The sequence below is a fragment of the Anomaloglossus baeobatrachus genome, chromosome 12 (genome assembly GCF_048569485.1).
Source record: "Anomaloglossus baeobatrachus isolate aAnoBae1 chromosome 12, aAnoBae1.hap1, whole genome shotgun sequence".
In the NCBI taxonomy this organism is placed as follows: domain Eukaryota; kingdom Metazoa; phylum Chordata; class Amphibia; order Anura; family Aromobatidae; genus Anomaloglossus; species Anomaloglossus baeobatrachus.
The window spans coordinates 4905913-4932760 of NC_134364.1; the positions used below are offsets into that span (position 1 = coordinate 4905913).

At 53.5% G+C, this 26848-nt stretch overlaps 1 protein-coding gene across 1 annotated transcript in view; it reads left to right on the plus strand.

The window, feature by feature from the left end:
* The window catches only part of TSHR (thyroid stimulating hormone receptor), a 75914-nt gene that overhangs the window by 13505 nt on the left and 35561 nt on the right, over window positions 1–26848 (plus strand). Inside the window, exons 3-4 of the mRNA XM_075330820.1 lie at window positions 21191–21262; window positions 24271–24345. Coding sequence (XP_075186935.1) covers window positions 21191–21262; window positions 24271–24345 — 147 coding nt within the window. The remainder of the gene's footprint in view (window positions 1–21190; window positions 21263–24270; window positions 24346–26848) is intronic.

Consider the following 26848-nt stretch of genomic DNA (forward strand, 5'->3'; position numbering starts at 1 on the left):
CACTATATCATCATTTTCTTCCAACAATATTAATTCTAATTCCTCCACCTTATTTGTGAGGCTTCGGGCATTAGTGTACATGCACGTTACGTATGACTCTGTACCTGTATACCTGCTTACTTTATTGACTGTCCTAACCCTTCCCCCCCGTACCACCCCCAATTTCATTACTTGTGCCCTGGTCACTATCTGCACTACATTCCCCTTCTATAAAGTGAATACCCTCGCCCCCCATTCCTACCGTGTTTCCCCGAAAGTAGGACCCCCCCGAAAGTAAGGCAGGGTGGGGGTTTCGGGGGGGTCCGCCAATGTAGGGCACCCCCCGATTGTAAGGCAGGGTAGCGGGGGGGCCGGGGAATGTAAGGCCGCCTATGGGTGGTGGTCGCGGCGTAATGTAAGGCCGCATATGGGTGGGGGTCCCTGGGGAAAGTACAGGAACTTACCGCTGCCGCTGTTCCCTCGCTCCATCCAGGCCTTCTCCAGTCTCGTGCCACCCGTGGTCCGCCTCCGGTGAATGGCCCCCGCAAGGCTCCCTGCTGGCCATCAGCTCGAGCTGTGATTGGCCAGTCAGCCGGCTCGCAGCTGATTGGCCCTCAGCTCGAGCTGCGATTGGCCAGTCAGCCGGCTCGCAGCTGATTGGCCCTCAGCTCGAGCTGCGATTGGCCAGTCAGCCGGCTCGCAGCTGATTGGCCCTCAGCTCGAGCTGCGATTGGCCAGTCAGCCGGCTCGCAGCTGATTGGCCCTCAGCTCGAGCTGCGATTGGCCAGTCAGCCAGCTCGCAGCTGATTGGCCGAAATCAGCCGCGACGTCACCGCCTGCAGGCTCGCTCCGATTTCGGTAAGTTCCGAAACTCGTGTGTGTGTGTGTGTGTGTGTGTGTGTGTGTGTGTACGTACGGTATGTGTATGGGTGCCGTATGGGGCTGTATGTGTCAGTGTGTGTGTGTACGGTACCGGTACGATATGTGTGTGGGTGCCGTGTGGGGCTGTACCGGTACCGTATGTGTCAGTGTGTGTGGTGGCAGAGTGGGGGGCAGAACCACTGTATGGGGAGGCTGCAGGGGGGAGGAAGGGGTGGATGCCGGATCTCAAACAATGGGGAGGCTGCAGGGGGGAGGAAGGGGTGGATGCCGGATCTCAAACAATGGGGAGGCTGGAGGGGGGAGGAAGGGGTGGATGCCGGATCTCAAACAATGGGGAGGCTGCAGGGGGGAGGATTGTCATTTTTTTTCCAATGTAAGGCCTCCCCCGAAAGTAAGGCAGGGTGGGACTTTTGGGGGTTAAATTAATGTAAGACAGGGCCTTACTTTCGGGGAAACACGGTAGTTTAAACACTCCTCCAACCTTCTAGCCATCTTCTGCCCCAGCACAGCTGCACCTTCCCCATTAAGATGCAGCCCATCCCTAGCATAGAATCTGTAGCCAACTGAAAAGTCGGCCCAATTCTCCAGGAACCCAAAACCCTCTTTCCTACACCAATTCCTGAGCCACCTGTTAACCTCCCTGATCTCCCTTTGCCTCTCTGGTGTGGCTCGTGGCACAGGTAGTATTTCCGAAAATACCACCTTTGAGGTCCATGCTTTAAGCTTACAACCTAATTCCCTGAAATCATCTTTAAGGACCTTCCACCTACCTCTAACTTTGTCATTTGTGCCAATGTGTACAATGACCGCTGGGTCCTCCCCAGCCCCTCCCAGTAATCTGTCAACCCGATCAGCGATGTGCCGAACTCGAGCGCCAGGAAGACAACACACTGTTCGGCGATCCCTGTCTTTGTGACAGATTGCCCTATCTGTCCCCCTTATAATTGAGTCCCCCACTACCAGTACCTGTCTTGCCTGCCCTGCACTCCTATTCTCCCCCTTACTGGAGCAGACACTCCTCTGGCATTCAGAGGTCATGCCTTGCTGCAGCAATGCTACCCCTGTAATGACATCCCCCTCATCTGCCAAGTTTGCAAACCTATTGGGGTGTGTCAGTTCAGGACTAGCCTTCCTAGCACTTTTCCCTTTACCCCCCTTTCTAACTGTCACCCAGCTACCTACCTCACCGTCCTGCCGCTCCCTACTACGATCCTCCCCCACATCTGACCCAGCAAGCTGCTGCTCAGTGAGCAGCAAACTCCTCTCCATATTGCTAACGCATCTCAGAGTTGCCAGCTGCTCATTTAGATCCAGTATCTGGGCTTCCAAACGTGCAACTTGCTCACATCTCGAACAACAGTATGCACCCTACAACAACAGTATGCACCCTCCAACGGCAGTATGCACCCTCCAACAACAGTATGCACCCTCGAACGGCTTTTCAAGGACTGCATACATGGGACAAGATGTACACTGGATCGCATTAGCAATAGTGGAGCACATTTTCTAATGGGGATAGCACTAAACAAATGCTAAGTAATTAAACAACTAAATACAAACAATTCTACTCACACTTACTTTTGCTCACACTTTGCTCACTCACGCTCACAATGAAGAAGACAGGCTAAAATTCGCGCGACGCCGGGCGCACGGTTTTCAGAAGTCTTCCTTCCGGCTGTAACGGCCAAAACCCGGTTCTCCTTGAGCTCGCGGTGACTCTTCACTTATCCCAGGAGGGGGTCACTCACATCCATGGAGGGGGTCACTCACAATGTGTGGGGGCTTCTAATCCATGAAGGGGGTCACTCACAATGTGTGGAGGCTTCTCATCCATGGAGGGGATCACTCACAATGTGTGGGGACTTCTCATCCATGGAGGGGGTCACTCACAATGTGTGGGGGCTTCTCATCCATGGAGGGGGTCACTCACAATGTGTGGGGGCTTCTCATCCATGGAGGGCGTCACTCACAATGTGTGGGGGCTTCTCATCCATGGAGGGGGTCACTCACAATGTGTGGAGGCTTCTCATCCATGGAGGGGGTCACTCACAATGTGTGGGGGCTTCTCATCCATGGAGGGGTCACTCACAATGTATAGGGGCTTCTCATCCATGGAGGGGATCACTCACAATGTGTGGGGGCTTCTCATCCATGGAGGGGATCACTCACAATGTGTGGGGGCTTCTCATCCATGGAGGAGGTCATTCACAATGTGTGGGGGCTTCTCATCCATGGAGGGCGTCACTCACAATGTGTGGGGGCTTCTCATCCATGGAGGAGGTCATTCACAATGTATAGGGGCTTCTCATCCATGGAGGGCGTCACTCACAATGTGTGGGGGCTTCTCATCCATGGAGGAGGTCATTCACAATGTATAGGGGCTTCTCATCCATGGAGGGCGTCACTCACAATGTGTGGGGGCTTCTCATCCATGGAGGGGATCACTCACAATGTGTGGGGGCTTCTCATCCATGGAGGAGGTCATTCACAATGTGTGGGGACTTCTCATCCATGGAGGAGGTCATTCACAATATGTGGGGGCTTCTCATCTATGGAGGGGTCACTCACAATGTGTGGGGGCTTCTCATCCATGGAGGGGATCACTCACAATGTGTGGGGGCTTCTCATCCATGGAGGAGGTCATTCACAATGTGTGGGGACTTCTCATCCATGAAGGGGGTCACTCATAATGTGTGGCGGCTTCTCATCCATGAAGGGGGTCACTCATAATGTGAGGGGGCTTCTCATCCATGGAGGGGATAGTTTAATAGTTTCATAGTTTTTTAAGGTTGAAGGGAGACTCTAAGGGCGGCTTTGCACACTATGATATCGCAGGTGCGATGTCGGTGGGGTCAAATCGAAAGTGACGCACATCCGGCGTCACTTGCGATGTCGTAGTGTGTAAATCCTAGATGATATGATGAACGAGCGCAAAAGCGTCGTTATCGTATCATCGTTGCAGGCTCCGACATTTCCATAATGCCGGTGCCGCGACAGGTACGATGTAGATCCTCGTTCCTGCGGCAGCACACATCGCTGTGTGTGAAGCCGCAGGAACGAGGAACATCTCCTACCTGCCGCCAGCGGCTATACGGAAGGAGGAGGTGGGTGGGATGTTTACATCCTGCTCATCTCCGCCCCTCCGCCGCCATTGGCCGCCTGCTGTGTGACGTCGCTGTGATGCTGCACGCCCCGCCCCCTTAGGAAGGAGGCGGGTCGCCGGCCAGGTGAGTGCATGTGAAGCTGCCGTAGCGATAATTATCGCTACGCCAGCTATCACAAGATATCGCACCTGCGACAGGGGCGGGGACTATCGCGTGCGACATCGCAGCATCGGCTTGCGATGTCGCAACGTGCAAAGCCCACCTAAGTCCATCTAGTTTAACCCGTAGCCTAACATGTTGATCCAGAGGAAGGCAAAAAAACCCCAATGTGGCAAACAAGTTGCAATGGGGAAAAAACTTCCTTCCTTCGTCCACATCCGGCAATCAGACTAGTTCCCTGGATCAATACCCTGTCATAAAATCTAATATACGTAACTGGCAATATTATATTTTTCAAGAAAGGCGTCCAGGCTCTGCTTAAATGTCATAAATAAAGCGAAAAAGGACAAAATGTAGAATCATTGCTTATTCAAATTGACTAAACCCAAATTACAATAGTATTTGACCAGAGGAGAAAGCTGGGAATCATAGTCTGCACATATCATAAGAATGCGTCAAAGCTAAAATCTTGCATTAAATAAGTTTTTTTATTTTTTCCAAGAAAAATTATTAGCAAGATTATATCACATTTAATAATATATAAATCACATATAGGTTTATACAAGGGGGGATCCTGACATAATGCACTATGGTCCGACACCAAACATGGGAAAATTTCAATATCCTATAATATTCACAAAAGAAGGCCTCACATAGGTTACAATCATCAAAGACATAATACCTTGTGGGCATTCAGAGTATCAATGAGGATGGATATACATGCTGCCGCAGGAACAGGGGAACTTCAGACAGTCATTATAGCGACAAAATCACAAGGTAAAGCAAGTTATTCCCCGACACAACATGCAGCAATACAATGGTTAAACATAATTACCCATGTTCAGGTGGGGGCTTCTCATCCATGGAGGGGTCACTCACAATGTATGGGGGCTTCTCATCCATGGAGGGGGTCACTCACAATGTGTGGGGGCTTCTCATCCATGGAGGGGTCACTCACAATGTATGGGGGCTTCTCATCCATGGAGGGGGTCACTCACAATGTGTGGGGGCTTCTCATCCATGGAGGAGGTCACTCACAATGTGTGGGGGCTTCTCATCCATGGAGGGGGTCATTCACAATGTGTGGAGGTTTCTCATCCATGGAGGAGGTCACTCACAATGTATGGAGGCTTCTCATCCATGGAGGGGGTCATTCACAATGTGTGGAGGCTTCTCATCCATGGAGGGGATCACTCACAATGTGTGGGGGCTTCTCATCCATGGAGGGGGTCACTCACAATGTATGGAGGCTTCTCATCCATGGAGGGGATCACTCACAATGTGTGGAGGCTTCTCATCCATAGAGAGGGTCACTCACAATGTGTGGGGGCTTCTCATCCATAGAGGGGGTCACTCACAATGTGTGGGGGCTTTTCATCCATGGAGGGGGTCACTTACAATGTGTGGGGGCTTCTCATCCATGGAGGGGGTCACTCACAATGTGTGGGGACTTCTCATCCATGGAGGAGGTCACTCACAATGTGTGGAGGCTTCTCATCCATGGAGGGGGTCACTCACAATGTGTGGGGGCTTCTAATCCATGTAGGGGTCATTCACAATGTGTGGGGGCTTCTCATCAATGGAGGGGGTCACTCACAATGTGTGGGGGCTTCTAATCGATATAGGGGTCATTCACAATGTGTGGGGGCTTCTCATCCATGGAGGGGATCACTCACAATGTGTGGGGCTTCTCATCCATGGAGGGGGGGGGGTCACTCACAATGTGTGGGGCTTCTCATCCATGGAGGGGGTCACTCACAATGTGTGGGGGCTTCTAATCCATGGAGGGGTCATTCACAATGTGTGGGGGCTTCTCATCCATGGAGGGGATCACTCACAAAGTGTGGGGCTTCTCATCCATGGAGGGGGGGGTCACTCACAATGTGTGGGGGCTTCTCATCCATGGAGGGGATCACTCACAATGTGTGGGGGCTTCTCATCCATGGAGGGGGTCACTCACAATATGTTGGGGCTTCTCATCCATGGAGGGGGGGGTCACTCACAATGTGTGGGGGCTTCTCATCCATGGAGGGGGTCACTCACAATGTGTGGGGGCTTCTCATCCATGGAGGGGTCATTCACAATGTGTGGGGGCTTCTCATCCATGGAGGGGGTCACTCACAATGTGTGGGGGCTTCTCATCCATGGAGGGGGTCATTCACAATGTGTGGGGGCTTCTCATCCATGGAGGGGATCACTCACAATATGTTGGGGCTTCTCATCCATGGGGGGGGGTCACTCACAATGTGTTGGGGCTTCTCATCCATGGAGGGGGTCACTCACAATGTGTGGGGGCTTCTCATCCATGGAGGGGGTCACTCACAATGTGTGGGGGCTTCTCATCCATGGAGGGGATCACTCACAATGTGTGGGGCTTCTCATCCATGGAGGGGGTCACTCACAATATGTTGGGGCTTCTCATCCATGGGGGGGTCACTCACAATGTGTGGGGGCTTCTCATCCATGGAGGGGATCACTCACAATGTGTGGGGGCTTCTAATCCATGGAGGGGGTCACTCACAATATGTTGGGGCTTCTCATTCATGGAGGGGGGGGGGTCATTCACAATGTGTGGGGGCTTCTCATCCATGGAGGGGATCACTCACAATGTTTGGGGGCTTCTAATCCATGGAGGGGGTCACTCACTATATGTTGGGGCTTCTCATCCATGGAGGGGGTCACTCACAATGTGTGGGGGCTTCTCATCCATGGAGGGGGTCACTCACAATGTGTGGGGGCTTCTCATCCATGGAGGGAGTCACTCACAATGTGTGGGGGCTTCTCATCCATGGAGGGGGTCACTCACAATGTGTGGGGGCTTCTCATCCATGGAGGGGGTCACTCATAATGTGTGGGGGCTTCTCATCCATGGAGGGGGTCACTCACAATGTGTGGGGGCTTCTCATCCATGGAGGGGGTCACTCACAATGTGTGGGGGCTTCTCATCCATGGAGGGAGTCACTCACAATGTGTGGGGGCTTCTCATCCATGGAGGGGCTTTTCCTCCCATGATGGAGACCGAGTCACAGGGCACAAATGAGAACTAAGTGGCTGGTGACCACAATTAGACATTTTGGGTCTGTGGCCAGAAACTCCTCAGATCTCATCCCCATTGAGAAACTGCGGTGCATCCTCAATAAGCGACAAACAAAACCCGGAAATAATAACTCCGAGCTCTGATGAGACGACCACGGGTCACCAGTCCGAATGTGCCCCGAAGCCGGTGTCCGGCCGCCGGGGCGAGGGGCGGGGCCTGGAGAAATCGGGGGCAGGGAATATTGTCAATAAACTGTAACAACTTACGGAATGTTTAATGTTTATAATTTTCTGCCAGTAACCATAGAAACGGGCGACTGAGAGTAAAAAACACTGAGGAAGCAAAATATGAAAACCAAAATGTGTCTGTCTCAGGACTTACCCCATCATCCCTGGTCCCAGGAGCTGACAATCGAATCTGTCAGTGTGCATCACCCCCATCATCCCTGAACCCGAGAGTTTACTATGTAAACACTTCATCTCTCCCATCATTCATGTTCCCAGGAGCTGACAATCTAATTCCCCTCTCATCTCTCCCATCATCCTTTGCAGTACATGAGTAGGTGGAGCGTACACTGCACATAGAGCTGTGCAGGGTCTGGTGTTTGCGGTGTCTCGTGGATCGCGGCTGTTTCTCTGCACAGCTGCCTGGAAGCTGCACGCTGTCAATAATAGTCAGTCCTCGGCTTCATCAGGCTCTGCTGACGAGCGGGAATGTACATTTACTGTGTGGACTCTCAAGTGAGAAACCAGACCACCGGGGCTGCCCCCGCTGACCTGCAATATGTCCGCTGCCATATGTCCCCCATTAAACATATCCTTCAACGCACATAGTAGCTATACCGTCCTTTACTTCCTCACACTGCGCTACCCCCATTACACTGCACAGACTGAGTGTATCCCCCCATCACACTGCACAGACTGAGTGTATCCCCCATCACACTGCACAGACTGAGTGTATCCCCCCATCACACTGCACAGACTGAGTGTATCCCCCATCACACTGCACAGACTGAGTGTATCCCCCCATCACACTGCACAGACTGAGTGTATCCCCCATCACACTGCACAGACTGAGTGTATCCCCCCATCACACTGCACAGACTGAGTGTATCCCCCCATCACATGGCTTATCGCTGAGTGTATCCCCCCATCACACTGCACAGACTGAGCATATCCCCCATCACACTGCACAGGCTGAGCATATCCCCCCCATCACACTGCACAGACTGAGTGTATCCCCCCATTACACTGCACAGACTGAGTGTATCCCCCCATCACACTGCACAGACTGAGTGTATCCCCCCATCACACGGCTTATCGCTGAGTGTATCCCCCCATCACACTGCACAGACTGAGCATATCCCCCATCACACTGCACAGGCTGAGCATATCCCCCCCATCACACTGCACAGACTGAGTGTATCCCCCCATTACACTGCACAGACTGAGTGTATCCCCCCATCACACGGCTTATCGCTGAGTGTATCCCCCCATCACACTGCGCAGGCTGAGTGTATCCCCCCATCACACGGCTTATCGCTGAGTGAATCCCCCATCACACTGCACAGACTGAGTGTATCCACCCATCACACTGCACAGACTGAGTGTATCCCCCCCATCACACGACTTATCGCTGAGCGTATCCCCCCATCACACTGCGCAGGCTGAGTGTATCCCCCCATCACACGGCTTATCGCTGAGTGTATCCCCCCATCACACTGCACAGACTGAGTGTATCCCCCATCACACTGCACAGACTGAGTGTATCCCCCCATCACACTGCACAGGCTGAGCATATCCCCCCATCACACTGCGCAGGCTGAGTGTATCCCCCCATCACACTGCTTATCGCTGAGTGTATCCCCCCATCACACGGCTTATCGCTGAGCGTATCCCCCCATCACACGGCTTATCGCTGAGTGTATCCCCCCATCACACTGCACAGACTGAGTGTATCCCCCATCACACTGCACAGACTGAGTGTATCCCCCCATCACACTGCACAGGCTGAGCATATCCCCCCATCACACTGCGCAGGCTGAGTGTATCCCCCCATCACACTGCTTATCGCTGAGTGTATCCCCCCATCACACGGCTTATCGCTGAGCGTATCCCCCCATCACACTGCGCAGGCTGAGTGTATCCCCCCATCACACGGCTTATCGCTGAGTGTATCCCCCCATCACACTGCACAGACTGAGTGTATCCCCCCATCACACTGCACAGGCTGAGCATATCCCCCCATCACACTGCGCAGGCTGAGTGTATCCCGCCATCACACTGCTTATCGCTGAGTGTATCCCCCCATCACACTGCTTATCGCTGAGCGTATCCCCCCATCACACTGCACAGACTGAGTGTATCCCCCCATCACACTGCACAGGCTGAGCATATCCCCCCATCACACTGCGCAGGCTGAGTGTATCCCGCCATCACACTGCTTATCGCTGAGTGTATCCCCCCATCACACTGCTTATCGCTGAGCGTATCCCCCCATCACACTGCGCAGGCTGAGTGTATCCCCCCATCACACTACTTATCGCTGAGTGTATCCCCCCATCATACTGCACAGACTGAGTGTATCCCCCCATCACACTGCTTATCGCTGAGTGTATCCCCCCATCACACTGCTTATCGCTGAGTGTATCCCCCCATCACACTGCTTATCACTGAGTGTATCCCCCCCATCACACTGCACAGACTGAGTGTATCCCCCCATCACACTGCACAGGCTGAGCATATCCCCCCATCACACTGCTTATCGCTGAGTGTATCCCCCCATCACACTGCACAGACTGAGTGTATCCCCCCATCACACGGCTTATCGCTGAGTGTATCCCCCCATCACACTGCACAGGCTGAGCATATCCCCCCATCACACTGCGCAGGCTGAGTGTATCCCCCCATCACACTGCACAGACTGAGTGTATCCCCCCATCACACTACACAGGCTGAGCATATCCCCCCATCACACTGCGCAGGCTGAGTGTATCCCCCCATCACACTGCGCAGGCTGAGTGTATCCCCCCATCACACTGCGCAGGCTGAGTGTATCCCCCCATCACACTGCTTATCGCTGAGTGTATCCCCCCATCACAGTGCTTATCGCTGAGTGTATCCCCCCCATCACACTGCTTATCGCTGAGCGTATCCCCCCATCACACTGCACAGACTGAGTGTATCCCCCCCATCACACTGCGCAGGCTGAGTGTATCCCCCCATCACACTGCACAGACTGAGTGTATCCCCCCATCACACTGCACAGGCTGAGTGTATCCCCCCATCACACTGCACAGACTGAGTGTATCCCCCCATCACACTGCACAGGCTGAGCATATCCCCCCATCACACTGCACAGGCTGAGCATATCCCCCCGTAACACTGCGCAGGCTGAGTGTATCCCCCCATCACACTGCTTATCGCTGAGTGTATCCCCCCATCACACTGCTTATCGCTGAGTGTATCCCCCCCATCACACTGCTTATCGCTGAGCGTATCCCCCCATCACACTGCGCAGGCTGAGTGTATCCCCCCATCACACTACTTATCGCTGAGTGTATCCCCCCATCACACTGCTTATCGCTGAGTGTATCCCCCCATCACACTGCTTATCGCTGAGTGTATCCCCCCATCACACTGCTTATCGCTGAGTGTATCCCCCATCACACTGCTTATCGCTGAGTGTATCCCTCCATCACAGTGCTTATCGCTGAGCGTATCCCTCCATCACACTGCTTATCGCTGAGCGTATCCCCCATCACACTGCTTATCACTGAGCGTATCCTCATCACACTGCTTATCGCTGAGCGTATCCCCATCACACTGCTTATCGCTGAGCGTATCCCCCCATCACACTGCTTATCGCTGAGCGTATCCCCCCATCACACTGCTTATCGCTGAGCGTATCCCCCATCACACTGCTTATCACTGAGTGTATCCTCATCACACTGCTTATCGCTGAGCGTATCCCCCATCACACTGCTTATCGCTGAGCGTATCCCCCCATCACACTGCTTATCGCTGAGCGTATCCCCCATCACACTGCTTATCACTGAGTGTATCCCCCATCACACTGCTTATCGCTGAGTGTATCCCCCCATCACACTGCTTATCGCTGAGTATATCCCCCCATCACACTGCTTATCGCTAAGCGTATCCTCATCACACTGCTTATCGCTAAGCGTATCCTCATCACACTGCTTATCGCTGAGTGTTTCCCCCATCACACTGCTTATCGCTGAGTGTATCCCCCCATCACACTGCTTATCGCTGAGTGTATCCCCCATCTTACTGCGTATCGCTGAGTGTATCCCCACCATCACACTGCTTATCGCTGAGTGTATCCCCCATCACACTGCTTATCGCTGAGTGTATCCCCCATCACACTGCTTATCGCTGAGTGTATCCCCCATCACACTGCTTATCGCTGAGTGTATCCCTCCATCACAGTGCTTATCGCTGAGCGTATCCCTCCATCACACTGCTTATCGCTGAGCGTATCCCCCATCACACTGCTTATCACTGAGCGTATCCTCATCACACTGCTTATCGCTGAGCGTATCCCCCATCACACTGCTTATCGCTGAGCGTATCCCCCCATCACACTGCTTATCGCTGAGCGTATCCCCCCATCACACTGCTTATCGCTGAGCGTATCCCCCATCACACTGCTTATCACTGAGTGTATCCTCATCACACTGCTTATCGCTGAGCGTATCCCCCATCACACTGCTTATCGCTGAGCGTATCCCCCCATCACACTGCTTATCGCTGAGCGTATCCCCCATCACACTGCTTATCACTGAGTGTATCCCCCATCACACTGCTTATCGCTGAGTGTATCCCCCCATCACACTGCTTATCGCTGAGTATATCCCCCCATCACACTGCTTATCGCTAAGCGTATCCTCATCACACTGCTTATCGCTAAGCGTATCCTCATCACACTGCTTATCGCTGAGTGTTTCCCCCATCACACTGCTTATCGCTGAGTGTATCCCCCCATCACACTGCTTATCGCTGAGTGTATCCCCCATCTTACTGCGTATCGCTGAGTGTATCCCCACCATCACACTGCTTATCGCTGAGTGTATCCCCCATCACACTGCTTATCGCTGAGTGTATCCCCCATCACACTGCTTATCGCTGAGTGTATCCCCACCATCACACTGCTTATCGCTGAGTGTATCCCCCCATCACACTGCTTATCGCTGAGTGTATCCCCATCACACTGCTTATCACTGAGTGTATCCCCCCATCACACTGCTTATCGCTGAGCGTATCCCTCATCACACTGCTTATCACTGAGCGTATCCCCCCATCACACTGCTTATCGCTGAGCGTATCCCCCCATCACACTGCTTATCGCTGAGCGTATCCCTCATCACACTGCTTATCGCTGAGCGTATCCCCCATCACACTGCTTATCGCTGAGCGTATCCCCCCATCACACTGCTTATCGCTGAGCGTATCCCCCCATCACACGGCTTATCGCTGAGTGTATCCCCCATCACACTGCTTATCGCTGAGTGTATCCCCCATCACACTGCTTATCGCTGAGTGTATCCCCCATCACACTGCTTATCGCTGAGTGTATCCCCCCATCACACTGCTTATCGCTGAGTGTATCCTCATCACACTGCTTATCGCTGAGCGTATCCCCCATCACACTGCACAGACTGAGTGTATCCCCCCATCACACTGCACAGGCTGAGCATATCCCCCATCACACTGCACAGGCTGAGCATATCCTCATCACACTGCACAGGCTGAGCGTATCCTCATCACACTGCACAGGCTGAGCATATCCCCCCATCACACTGCGCAGGCTGAGTGTATCCCCCCCATCACACTGCACAGACTGAGTGTATCCCCCCATCACACTGCACAGACTGATTGTATCCCCCCATCACACTGCTTATCGCTGAGTGTATCCCCCCATCACACTGCTTATCGCTGAGTGTATCCCCCATCACACTGCTTATCGCTGAGTGTATCCCTCCATCACAGTGCTTATCGCTGAGCGTATCCCTCCATCACACTGCTTATCGCTGAGCGTATCCCCCATCACACTGCTTATCACTGAGCGTATCCTCATCACACTGCTTATCGCTGAGCGTATCCCCCATCACACTGCTTATCGCTGAGCGTATCCCCCATCACACTGCTTATCGCTGAGCGTATCCCCCCATCACACTGCTTATCGCTGAGCGTATCCCCCCATCACACTGCTTATCGCTGAGCGTATCCCCCATCACACTGCTTATCACTGAGTGTATCCTCATCACACTGCTTATCGCTGAGCGTATCCCCCATCACACTGCTTATCGCTGAGCGTATCCCCCCATCACACTGCTTATTGCTGAGCGTATCCCCCATCACACTGCTTATCACTGAGTGTATCCCCCATCACACTGCTTATCGCTGAGTGTATCCCCCCATCACACTGCTTATCGCTGAGTATATCCCCCCATCACACTGCTTATCGCTAAGCGTATCCTCATCACACTGCTTATCGCTAAGCGTATCCTCATCACACTGCTTATCGCTGAGTGTTTCCCCCATCACACGGCTTATCGCTGAGTGTATCCCCCATCTTACTGCGTATCGCTGAGTGTATCCCCCATCTTACTGCGTATCGCTGAGTGTATCCCCACCATCACACTGCTTATCGCTGAGTGTATCCCCCATCACACTGCTTATCGCTGAGTGTATCCCCCATCACACTGCTTATCGCTGAGTGTATCCCCACCATCACACTGCTTATCGCTGAGTGTATCCCCATCACACTGCTTATCACTGAGTGTATCCCCCCATCACACTGCTTATCGCTGAGCGTATCCCTCATCACACTGCTTATCACTGAGCGTATCCCCCCATCACACTGCTTATCGCTGAGCGTATCCCCCCATCACACTGCTTATCGCTGAGCGTATCCCTCATCACACTGCTTATCGCTGAGCGTATCCCCCATCACACTGCTTATCGCTGAGCATATCCCCCCATCACACTGCTTATCGCTGAGCGTATCCCCCCATCACACTGCTTATCGCTGAGCGTATCCCCCCATCACACGGCTTATCGCTGAGTGTATCCCCCATCACACTGCTTATCGCTGAGTGTATCCCCCCATCACACTGCTTATCGCTGAGTGTATCCTCATCACACTGCTTATCGCTGAGCGTATCCCCCATCACACTGCACAGACTGAGTGTATCCCCCCATCACACTGCACAGGCTGAGCATATCCCCCATCACACTGCACAGGCTGAGCATATCCTCATCACACTGCACAGGCTGAGCGTATCCTCATCACACTGCACAGGCTGAGCGTATCCTCATCACACTGCACAGGCTGAGTGTATCCCCCCATCACACTGCACAGGCTGAGAGGCTGAGCGTATCCTCATCACACTGCACAGACTGAGTGTATCCCCCCATCACACTGCACAGGCTGAGCATATCCCCCATCACACTGCACAGGCTGAGCATATCCTCATCACACTGCACAGGCTGAGCGTATCCTCATCACACTGCACAGGCTGAGTGTATCCCCCATCACACAGACACTGCTGATCACTGCCTCCCCAGTTGATGCTGAGGGTCCGGGGCGCTCGTCTCCAGTCCTGGCGGTGGGGACTCAGTTTGTGTGTTTGGGACATTAGTGGGCAGCTTAGCGGCAGGTCAGGCTGTATGTGCGCAGTGGTCTCATTACAGGGCGGTGGCAGCCCCCAATGCTCTGACACAAGCTCCCTGTTCTCTGGAGGCTCGGAGCCCCCCCGTCCATGTGCCGCCCCGAGCTCCTCCGGACACAGCGCCTCTCTGTGCTCAGTAATACCGATATAATGGGGCCAGCAATCTGAAGGCACCCCCCGGCAGCTTATCGTCCCCCCACACCTGATGAACTGCTCATAGTGTGGACCCCAGAACTGACCCACTCCTCAGTCACACAGCCGGGGGCTAACATGGCGGCACTACACCTCCACATCAGTCACTCCTGCATGGCGGACTGCGGTCCTGGAACTGGCGCTTTTCGCCCCGTGACGCTTTGTTCACTGGGAGATGGGGATGGATGCAGTCAGCAGGAAGGGCGCCCCCTCTAGGGTGGATTCTGTCACTGCACCACCCTCTAACGTTATCATTCTGCTCCTCGGCTCCTGCACTGCTACTGGTCTCCATGAGGTGGCAGCAGTGAGCCAGTGTCCAGCAGTGGAGGTGCAGTGCCAGGAGACACCAGGGGCACAGACGACCACCCCCAGCATCCCCAGGTGGCCACAATATATTCTCCATGTCCCCCCCGCACAATGTATCACTACTCCCATCATCCCTGATTCCAGGAGCTTACAATCTAATCTCCATATCCAGCAACGTTTATGACTCCCATCATCCTTTCCTGGAGGAGGCCATAACCTAATCTCCCCATCAGATGTGGCCCCTGGTTAGATGCAGGTCAGGGGCCCCCGTGTTAAGGACCTCTGAGGCTTGTCACATGATCTATGTTATACACCCGCGTCTGTAATATTAGAAAAACTCCTTTAATTCAGCATTTAAAGGGACTATACAAATGCAGGAAATATTCTGGATTATCGGACCCGTATAGAAAAGTCTATAAACAGCGCAGCACATAATACCGCACCGTGCAGGTTACTGTGCTGCTACTCATGATAGGGTAGCTTCTGCTACAAGAGATTCCTGGACTACGAGACGCTGGCCTACGAGACGCCGGACTACAAGACGCCGGACTACAAGACGGCGACTACGAGACGCCGGACTACAAGACGGCGACTACGAGATGCCAGACTACGGGATGCCGGACTACAAGACGCCGGACTACGAGACGCTGGACTATGAGACGCTGGCCTACGAGACGCTGGCCTACGAGACGCCGGACTACGAGACGCTGGCCTACGAGACGCTGGACTACGAGACGCCGGACTATGAGACGCCGGCCTACGAGACGCCGGCCTACGAGACGCCGGACTACGAGACGCCGGACTACGAGACGCCGGACTACGAGACGCCGGACTACGAGACGCCGGACTACAAGACGCCGGACTACAAGACGCCGGACTACAAGACGGCGACTACGAGATGCCAGACTACGGGACGCCGGACTACAAGACGCCGGACTACAAGACGCCGGACTACGAGACGCCGGACTACAAGACGCCGGACTACAAGACGGCGACTACGAGACGCCGGACTACGAGACCACAGACTACGAGACGCCGGACTACGAGACGCCGGACTACGAGATGCCGGACTACGAGACGCCGGACTACGAGACGCCGACTATGAGACGCCGCCGGACTACGAGACGCCGCCGGACTACGAGACGCCGCCGGACTACGAGACGCCGCCGGACTACGAGACGCCGCCGGACTACGAGACGCCGCCGGACTATGAGACGCCGCCGGACTACGAGACCACAGACTACGAGACCACAGACTACGAGACCACAGACTACGAGACACCGGACTACGAGACGCCGACTACGAGATGCCGCCAGACTACGAGACGCCACCGGACTACGAGACGCCGGAATGCGAGACCACAGACTACGAGACACTGGACTACAAGACACCGGACTACGAGACGCCGACTACGAGACGGCGGAATGCGAGACCACAGACTACGAGACACCAGACTACAAGACACCGGACTACGAGACGCCGACAACGAGATGGCGACTACGAGATGCCAGACTACGAGACGCCAGACTACGAGACGCCAGACTATGAGATGCAGACTATTAGACGCCGGACTACGAGACGCCGACTACGAGACGCTGCCGGACTACGAGACGCCGCCGGACTACGAGACGTCGCCGGACTACGAGACGCCGCCGGATTACGAGACGCCGCCGGATTACGAGACGCCGCCGGACTACGAGACGCCGCCGGATTACGAGACGCCGCCGGACTACGAGACGCTGCCAGACGAGACGCCGCCAGACTACGAGATGTTGCCGGACTACGAGACGCCGCCGGATTACAAGACGCCGCCGGACTACGAGACGCCGCTGGACTACGAGACGCAGACTATGAGACACCGGACTACGAGACTCCAGACTACGAGATGCCAACTACCAGATGCCGGACTAAGAGATAACAGTCTATGAGACGACGGAATATGGAATGCCCACCTTTACGAGACGCTGCCGGACTATGAGACGCCGTCGGACTACGAGACCACAGACTACGAGACCACAGACTACGAGACACCGGACTACGAGACGCCGACTACGAGACGCCGCCGGACTACGAGACGCCGCCGGACTACGAGACGCCGGAATGCGAGACCACAGACTACAAGACACCGGACTACGAGACGCCGACTACGAGACGGCGGAATGCGAGACCACAGACTACGAGACACCAGACTACAAGACACCGGACTATGAGACGCCGACTACGAGACGGCGACTACGAGATGCCAGACTACGAGATGCCGGACTACGAGACGCCAGACTATGAGATGCAGACAACGAGACGCCGCCGGACTACGAGACACCGCCGGACTACGAGACGCCGCCGGACTACGAGACGCCGCCGGACTACGAGACACCGCCGGATTACGAGACGCCGCCAGACTACGAGACGCCGCCGGACTACGAGACGCCGCCGGACTACGAGACGCCGCCGGATTACGAGACGCCGCCGGATTACAAGACGCCGCCGGACTACGAGACGCCGCCGGATTACGAGACGCCGCCGGATTACGAGACGCCGCCGGACTACGAGACGCCGCCGGACTACGAGACGCCGCCGGAGTACGAGACGCCGCCGGACTACGAGACGCCGCCGGACTACGAGACGCCGCCGGACTACGAGACGCCGCCGGACTACGAGACGCCGCCGGATTACGAGACGCTGCCAGACGAGACGCCGCCAGACTACGAGATGTTGCCGGACTACGAGACGCCGCCGGATTACAAGACGCCGCCGGACTACGAGACGCCGCTGGACTACGAGACGCAGACTATGAGACACCGGACTACGAGACTCCAGACTACGAGATGCCAACTACCAGATGCCGGACTAAGAGATAACAGTCTATGAGACGACGGAATATGGAATGCCCACCTTTAAGATGCTGGACTAACAGATGCCGGACTACGAGATGCCATATTACAAGTCGGCGGTCTGCAGGGGGCACATATGGAGATTTCCTCCCGGTAGCGCTGCCCCTTGCATGTCGCTGCCATGTTGGGCTAATTGCAGTTTATTTGCTCAGCGCCGCTTTCTCTGGTCGGATTATTTGGGGAAATATCTCGCGTCTCATCCGACAGTTTATTTAACTGTCAGAGCCGCGCTGATCAGGCTACATGGCTGCCTGGGTATTGTGCTGCCCTGAATAAGAGCATTGTCCGGGGGGAGACGCAGCCGAGCCCCCCATATCCTGCCGCAGCCGCTGTGCTCTCACCGACATGTGCTGGGGGTCGCTCACTCTATTCCATCCTCCGGTCCCTTTGACCCTAGAGACCGAGCACTGCTACATCTGATACTGTATCTAAGCATTCATGTAAGACTGTATGTATGCTATGATGCTGTATCTAATCTTCTCCTGTGTGATGCTCTATACTGAACTGTGTATCTAATACTATCCTGTGTGATACAGTCTGCTGAGTTGTGTATCTAATCCTCTCCTGTGCGATACTGTCTGCTGAGTAGTGTATCTAATCCTATCCTCTGTGATGCTGTCTGCTGAGCCGTGTATCTAATCCTCTCCTGTGGGATACTGTCTGCTGAGCTGTGTATCTAATCCTGTCCTGTGTGATCCTGTCTGCTGAGCTGTGTATCTAATCCTATCCTGTGTGATACCGTCTGCTGAGCCGTGTATCTAATCCTATCCTCTGTGATACTGTCTGATGAGCCGTGTATCTAATCCTCTCCTGTGTGATACTGTCTGCTGAGCCGTGTATCTAATCCTATCCTCTGTGATACTGTCTGCTGAGCCGTGTATCTAATCCTATCCTGTGTGATCCTGTCTGCTGAGCCGTGTATCAAATCCTATCCGGTGTGATACCGTCTGCTGAGCTGTGTATCTGATGCTCTCCTGTGTGGTACTGTCTGCTGAGCCATATATCTAATCCTATCCTGTGTGATCCTGTCTGCTGAGCCATGTATCTAATCCTCTCCTGTGTGATACTGTCTGCTGAGCTATATATCTAATCCTATCCTGTGTGATACTGTCTGCTGAGTAGTGTATCTAATCCTATCCTCTGTGATACTGTCTGCTGAGCCGTGTATCTAATCCTTTCCTGTGGGATACTGTCTGCTGAGCTGTGTATCTAATCCTGTCCTGTGTGATACTGTCTGCTGAGTAGTGTATCTAATCCTATCCTCTGTGATACTGTCTGCTGAGCCGTGTATCTAATCCTTTCCTGTGTGATACTGTCTGCTGAGTAGTGTATCTAATCCTATCCTCTGTGATACTGTCTGCTGAGCCGTGTATCTAATCCTATCCTCTGTGATACTGTCTGCTGAGCCGTGTATCTAATCCTCTCCTGTGTGATACTGTCTGCTGAGCCGTGTATCTAATCCTATCCTCTGTGATACTGTCTGCTGAGCCGTGTATCTAATCATATCATGTGTGATCCTGTCTGCTGAGCTATGTATCTAATCCTCTCCTGTGTAATACTGTCTGCTGAGCCGTGTATCTAATCCTCTCCTGTGTGATACTGTCTGCTGAGCTATATATCTAATCCTATCCTGTGTGATACTGTCTGCTGAGTTGTATATCTAATCCTATCCTCTGTGATACTGTCTGCTGAGCCATGTATCTAATCCTCTCCTGTGTGATACTGTCTGCTGAGCTGTGTATCTAATTCTCTCCAGTGTGATACTGTCTGCTGAGCCGTGTATCTAATCACATTGTGTGTGATACCGTCTGCTGAGCCGTGTAGCTAAGCCTATGATGAGATACCACCTACTAAGCCGTGTATCTAATCTTGTGTGTGATACCGTTTTCTGAGCCGTGTATCTAATCTTATTGTGTGTGATACCGTTTTCTGAGCCGTGTATCTAATCTTGTTTGTGATACCGTTTTCTGAGCTGTGTATCTAATCTTATTGTGTGTGATACCGTATGCTGAGCCGTGTAGCTAATCTTAATGTGTGTAATACCGTATGCTGAGCCGTGTATCTAATCTTGTGTGTGATACCGTTTTCTGAGCCGTGTATCTAATCTTATTGTGTGTGATACCGTATGCTGAGCCGTGGATCTAATCTTGTGTGTGATACCGTTTTCTGAGCCGTGTATCTAATCTTGTGTGATACCGTATGCTGAGCCGTGTATCTAATCTTGTGTGTGATACCGTTTTCTGAGCCGTGTATCTAATCTTATTGTGTGTGATACCGTATGCTGAGCCGTGTATCTAATCTTGTGTGTGATACCGTTTTCTGAGCCGTGTATCTAATCTTGGTGTGTGATACCGTTTTCTGAGCTGTGTATCTAAGCCCATGGTGTGACAGCGCTCTCCAGCACCCCCTCCTGCCGCCGGTACAGGTGCCGCGCTGTGTGCCCCGTCCCCCCACATCTTGCCCGTGTTTCGGCGGTGCGATCATGCTGATGGAATTTCCTGGCTCTTGTTTATTCTGATCCTCGACTTTCTTTTCCTGAAACTGAAACTCTGGGGTTTGTATAATTGCCTCAATTAGGTGCTGTTCCCGCTCTCTTGACACCCGGCCCCTGGCAGCGTCTCCCCCGCGGCTCCGAGCTGATCCCCCGCTCTCTGGATATTCTCTGACCGAACAATCGCCGCACGGGAATCGACTGATCAGAGGGAAATAAACCCGGACCCTAAATGTAAAATTCAGCGTTCTCCACATACAAGACCTCTGCTTGCTGTACGTTGTAGTAATGTGTCCTGATTTGTGATGGACACAGCTGCACGGCTCCTGACGGCTGTACCTGTGACGAGCCGCGCAGCTGAATGAGCAGAGACTGCAGGGGAGTGAATGTGAGAGTGACGCCGTGATACACGCCCCCGAGGAGCTGTGCTAACCACTTGTGTCATCTTTACAGCCGACTGGTGGAGACCAGAATCTCAGTGATTCACAGAGGAACTTTCTCCAACGTCCCCAACATCAGCAGAATGTAAGTATGGGGGTTCGGGCCAACCAAGAAATAGCCTCCCAGTGCACTGACTGTGGTACCCACCTCACCACCCAAAACTGACCAAGGTCTCCACCTCACCACCCACAACTGACCGAGGTCTCCACCTCACCAACCACAACTGACCGAGGTCTCCACCTCACCACCCACAACTGACCGAGGTCTCCACCTCACCACCCACAACTGACTGAGGTCTCCACCTCACCAACCACAACTGACCGAGGTCTCCACCTCACCACCCACAACTGACCGAGGTCTCCACCTCACCACCCACAACTGACTGAGGTCTCCACCTCACCACCCACAACTGACTGAGGTCTCCACCTCACCACCCACAACTGACTGAGGTCTCCACCTCACCACCCAAAACTGACCAAGGTCTCCACCTCACCACCCACAACTGACCGAGGTCTCCACCTCACCAACCACAACTGACCGAGGTCTCCACCTCACCACCCACAACTGACCGAGGTCTCCACCTCACCACCCACAACTGACTGAGGTCTCCACCTCACCACCCACAACTGACTGAGGTCTCCACCTCACCACCCACAACTGACCGAGGTCTCCACCTCACCACCCAAAACTGACCAAGGTCTCCACCTCACCACCCACAACTGACCGAGGTCTCCACCTCACCAACCACAACTGACCGAGGTCTCCACCTCACCACCCACAACTGACCGAGGTCTCCACCTCACCACCCACAACTGACTGAGGTCTCCACCTCACCACCCACAACTGACTGAGGTCTCCACCTCACCACCCACAACTGACTGAGGTCTCCACCTCACCACCCACAACTGACCGAGGTCTCCACCTCACCACCCACAACTGACCGAGGTCTCCACCTCACCACCCACAACTGACTGAGGTCTCCACCTCACCACCCACAACTGACTGAGGTCTCCACCTCACCACCCACAACTGACTGAGGTCTCCACCTCACCACCCACAACTGACTGAGGTCTCCACCTCACCACCCACAACTGACTGAGGTCTCCACCTCACCACCCACAACTGACTGAGGTCTCCACCTCACCACCCACAACTGACCATGGCCTCCACCTCACCATCCACAACTGACCAAGGCCTCCACCTCACCACCCACAACTGACTGAGGTCTCCACCTCACCACCCACAACTGACTGAGGTCTCCACCTCACCACCCACAACTGACCGAGGTCTCCACCTCACCACCCACAACTGACTGAGGTCTCCACCTCACCACCCACAACTGACTGAGGTCTCCACCTCACCACCCACAACTGACCGAGGTCTCCACCTCACCACCCACAACTGACTGAGGTCTCCACCTCACCAACCACAACTGACTGAGGTCTCCACCTCACCACCCACAACTGACCGAGGTCTCCACCTCACCACCCACAACTGACCGAGGTCTCCACCTCACCACCCACAACTGACCGAGGTCTCCACCTCACCACCCACAACTGACCGAGGTCTCCACCTCACCACCCACAACTGACCGAGGTCTCCACCTCACCACCCACAACTGACCGAGGTCTCCACTTCACCACCCACAACTGACTGAGGTCTCCACCTCACCACCCACAACTGACTGAGGTCTCCACCTCACCACCCACAACTGACTGAGGTCTCCACCTCACCACCCACAACTGACCGAGGTCTCCACCTCACCACCCACAACTGACCGAGGTCTCCACCTCACCACCCACAACTGACCGAGGTCTCCACCTCACCACCCACAACTGACCGAGGTCTCCACCTCACCACCCACAACTGACTGAGGTCTCCACCTCACCACCCACAACTGACTGAGGTCTCCACCTCACCACCCACAACTGACTGAGGTCTCCACCTCACCACCCACAACTGACTGAGGTCTCCACCTCACCACCCACAACTGACTGAGGTCTCCACCTCACCACCCACAACTGACCATGGCCTCCACCTCACCATCCACAACTGACCAAGGCCTCCACCTCACCACCCACAACTGACTGAGGTCTCCACCTCACCACCCACAACTGACCGAGGTCTCCACCTCACCACCCACAACTGACTGAGGTCTCCACCTCACCACCCACAACTGACCGAGGTCTCCACCTCACCACCCACAACTGACTGAGGTCTCCACCTCACCAACCACAACTGACTGAGGTCTCCACCTCACCACCCACAACTGACCGAGGTCTCCACCTCACCACCCACAACTGACTGAGGTCTCCACCTCACCACCCACAACTGACCGAGGTCTCCACCTCACCACCCACAACTGACCGAGGTCTCCACCTCACCACCCACAACTGACCGAGGTCTCCACTTCACCACCCACAACTGACTGAGGTCTCCACCTCACCACCCACAACTGACTGAGGTCTCCACCTCACCACCCACAACTGACTGAGGTCTCCACCTCACCACCCACAACTGACTAAGGTCTCCACCTCACCACCCACAACTGACTGAGGTCTCCACCTCACCACCCACAACTGACTGAGGTCTCCACCTCACCACCCACAACTGACTGAGGTCTCCACCTCACCACCCACAACTGACCATGGCCTCCACCTCACCATCCACAACTGACCAAGGCCTCCACCTCACCATCCACAACTGATGCAAGCGCCACCTCACCACCCACAACAGACCGCTGCCCCCACCTTACCACCCACAACAGACCGCTGCCCCCACCTCACCATCCACAACTGAACGTGGTCCTCACCTCACCACCCACAACAGACCGCAACCCCACCTCATACCCCCTATAGTCATCCCATGCCCCCTTATAGTCATTCCATGCCCCCTGTAGTCATCCCAAGCCCCCTTATAATCACCTCATGCCCCCTTATAGTCTCCTCATGCCCCCTATAATAGCCTTATAGCTTCTGAAGTCTCTTCCCACTGCCCAGACATAGACAGTACAGGCCTATGTGTAGACACTAATGCACTATAGCGCGGTATTTCCGTATAGTAGATGACTTGGTGTCTTTTATTTCCTGCAGTTTTATAACGCTGGACACGGAGCTGCGGAGGATGGAGTCTGGAGCCTTTCAGGGCCTTGGAAAGATCACAGAAATGTGAGTCTCCTCATCTTGGGGTCTGGGCTCCACAGGGTAACATCAATTATTCCTCGCTGGAGGGGGAGGTATTATTATCTGTTATCATAAGGCACCATTATTTTCAGTGTGCGGCACATATAAAAGCATTTAATCCCTTCCTGACATGTTACGTACGGGTAAACAACACTAAAAAGTAAAAAAAAAAAATGGAATTAAATAGTCTAAGTTGGGGAAGTGAAGTGAGAAAAATCTAGGAAAAAATTTAATTTACGGGATAAAATAAATATAAATTGCCATGTGCATATGTATTCACCCCTTTTGCTATGAAGCCCCTAAAAATGTTTGGTGCAAGTAATTACCTTCATAAATCCCATGCTTAATGAAAGGAAGTCCCCCTATGGGCAGTCTAAGGGTACCGTGTCACTAAACGACGCACCAGCGATTCCGACCATGCTACGACCTGGTCAGGAGCGCTGGTACGTCGCTACAGGGTCGCTAGTGAGCTGTCAGATCTTCCCAATGACGCAGCAACGATATGGTGGTCGCTGGAACCCTGTCACATAGCACGATTCAAATCTTGATTAGTAACATAGGCGTGCATCTACATTGCCTTTTCCGCGCCCCCTCTGCTCCGATTGGTGGTCGTAACTGCGTTGTGACTGGGCGGCCTTGCCTTTAGAGAAGGGAACATAATAGTGCTTCCATCCTTCTCCATCCTTGTCCATCCTACAGTCCCGATGCAGAATGGACTGCATTACGATCTGCTGCTGCACGCGCTCCGGGACAAGTGAATTCAGCCCTGTGAAATGTACTGCGATCTACAAGCCAGAACAGAGCATGGAAGCGGCCAATCCAGACGCAGTAGCGATCACCAATCGGAACAGAGAGGGCGCGGAAAACAACGACGATGAACGCCTACGTGAGTCGCGAACGAGGTCGTTGGGTAAGGTGTCAAACACGCCGATGTGTGCTGCACAGCGGGAGCCCGACAGCCAGAATATGAACCAGAACAGTGTGTAACGATCAGCGATTTCACAGCAGGGTCGCTGCTTAGTGTCACACACAGCGAGATCGCTGATGAGGTCCCTGGTACGTCACAAAACCTGCGACTCAGCAGCGATCTCGCTATGTGAGAAGTACCCCTAAGTGTCCAGGGGCCTGTTGGTATATACATAGCTTATCTGAAAGGCCAGAGAAACTGCAACACCATTAAGAAGAGGCACCACTAACCAAACAACACCATGAAGGCCAAGGAGATCCCCAAACAACACCATGAAGGCCAAGGAGATCCCCAAACAACACCATGAAAGCCAAGGAGATCTCCAAACAACACCATGAAGACCAAGGAGATCCCGAAACAACACAATGAAGGCGAAAGAGATCACCAAACAAAACCATTAAGACCAAGGAGATCTTCAAACAACACCATGAAGGCCAAGGAGATCACCAAACAAAACCATGAAGACCAAGGAGATCCCCAAACAACACCATGAAGACCAAGGAGATCCCCAAACAAAACCATGAAGACCAAGGAGATCCCCAAACAACACCATGAAGACCAAGGAGATCCCCAAACAACACCATGAAGACCAAGGAGATCCCCAAACAACACCATGAAGACCAAGGAGATCCCCAAACAACACCATGAAGACCAAGGAGATCTCCAAACAAAACCATGAAGGCCAAGGAGATCACCAAACAACACCATGAAGACCAAGGAGATCCCCAAACAAAACCATGAAGACCAAGGAGATCCCCAAACAACACCATGAAGACCAAGGAGATCCCCAAACAACACCATGAAGGCCAAGGAGATCCCCAAACAACACCATGAAGACCAAGGAGATCTCCAAACAACACCATGAAGACCAAGGAGATCTCCAAACAACACAATGAACGCCAAGGAGATCACCAAACACAAAGAAGGTCAAGGAGATCACCAAACAACACCATGAAGACCAAGGAGATCTCCAAACAACACCATGAAGACCAAGAAGATCTCCAAACAACACCATGAAGACCAAGAAGATCTCCAAACAACACCATGAAGACCAAGGAGCTCTCCAGAAAAGTCAAAGACAGAGCGGTGAGAAGTACAAGTCATGGTTGGTTTCTAAATAAAAATAAATATCCAACTTTCTGATGATCCATCAAATCCATTATCATCAAATGGAAAGAACATGGTACTACAACACATCTGACAAGAGAGGGCCGCCCACCAAAACTCTCAGCCTAGCAAAGGAGGGCATTAATCAGAGAGGCAGCACAGAGACCAAAGATAACCCTGAGGGAGCTGCAGCGCTCCCCAGCAGAGACTGGAGGATCTGTGTCACAGGTGACAGAGAACCCTGTGGTGTCTGGCGGCAGAAGGTCGCTGCCTTTGGCTGCACAAATTGCTCCTTAATATTTGATTCTTTCTTCTCTGATGTGTATTGAGTTCCATGTATCGTTAAGGTTAACTCTTTCCCTTTGGACCCTGCGCACACCGTGGAAGTTCAGCTGCAAATCCTCATCCCCACTC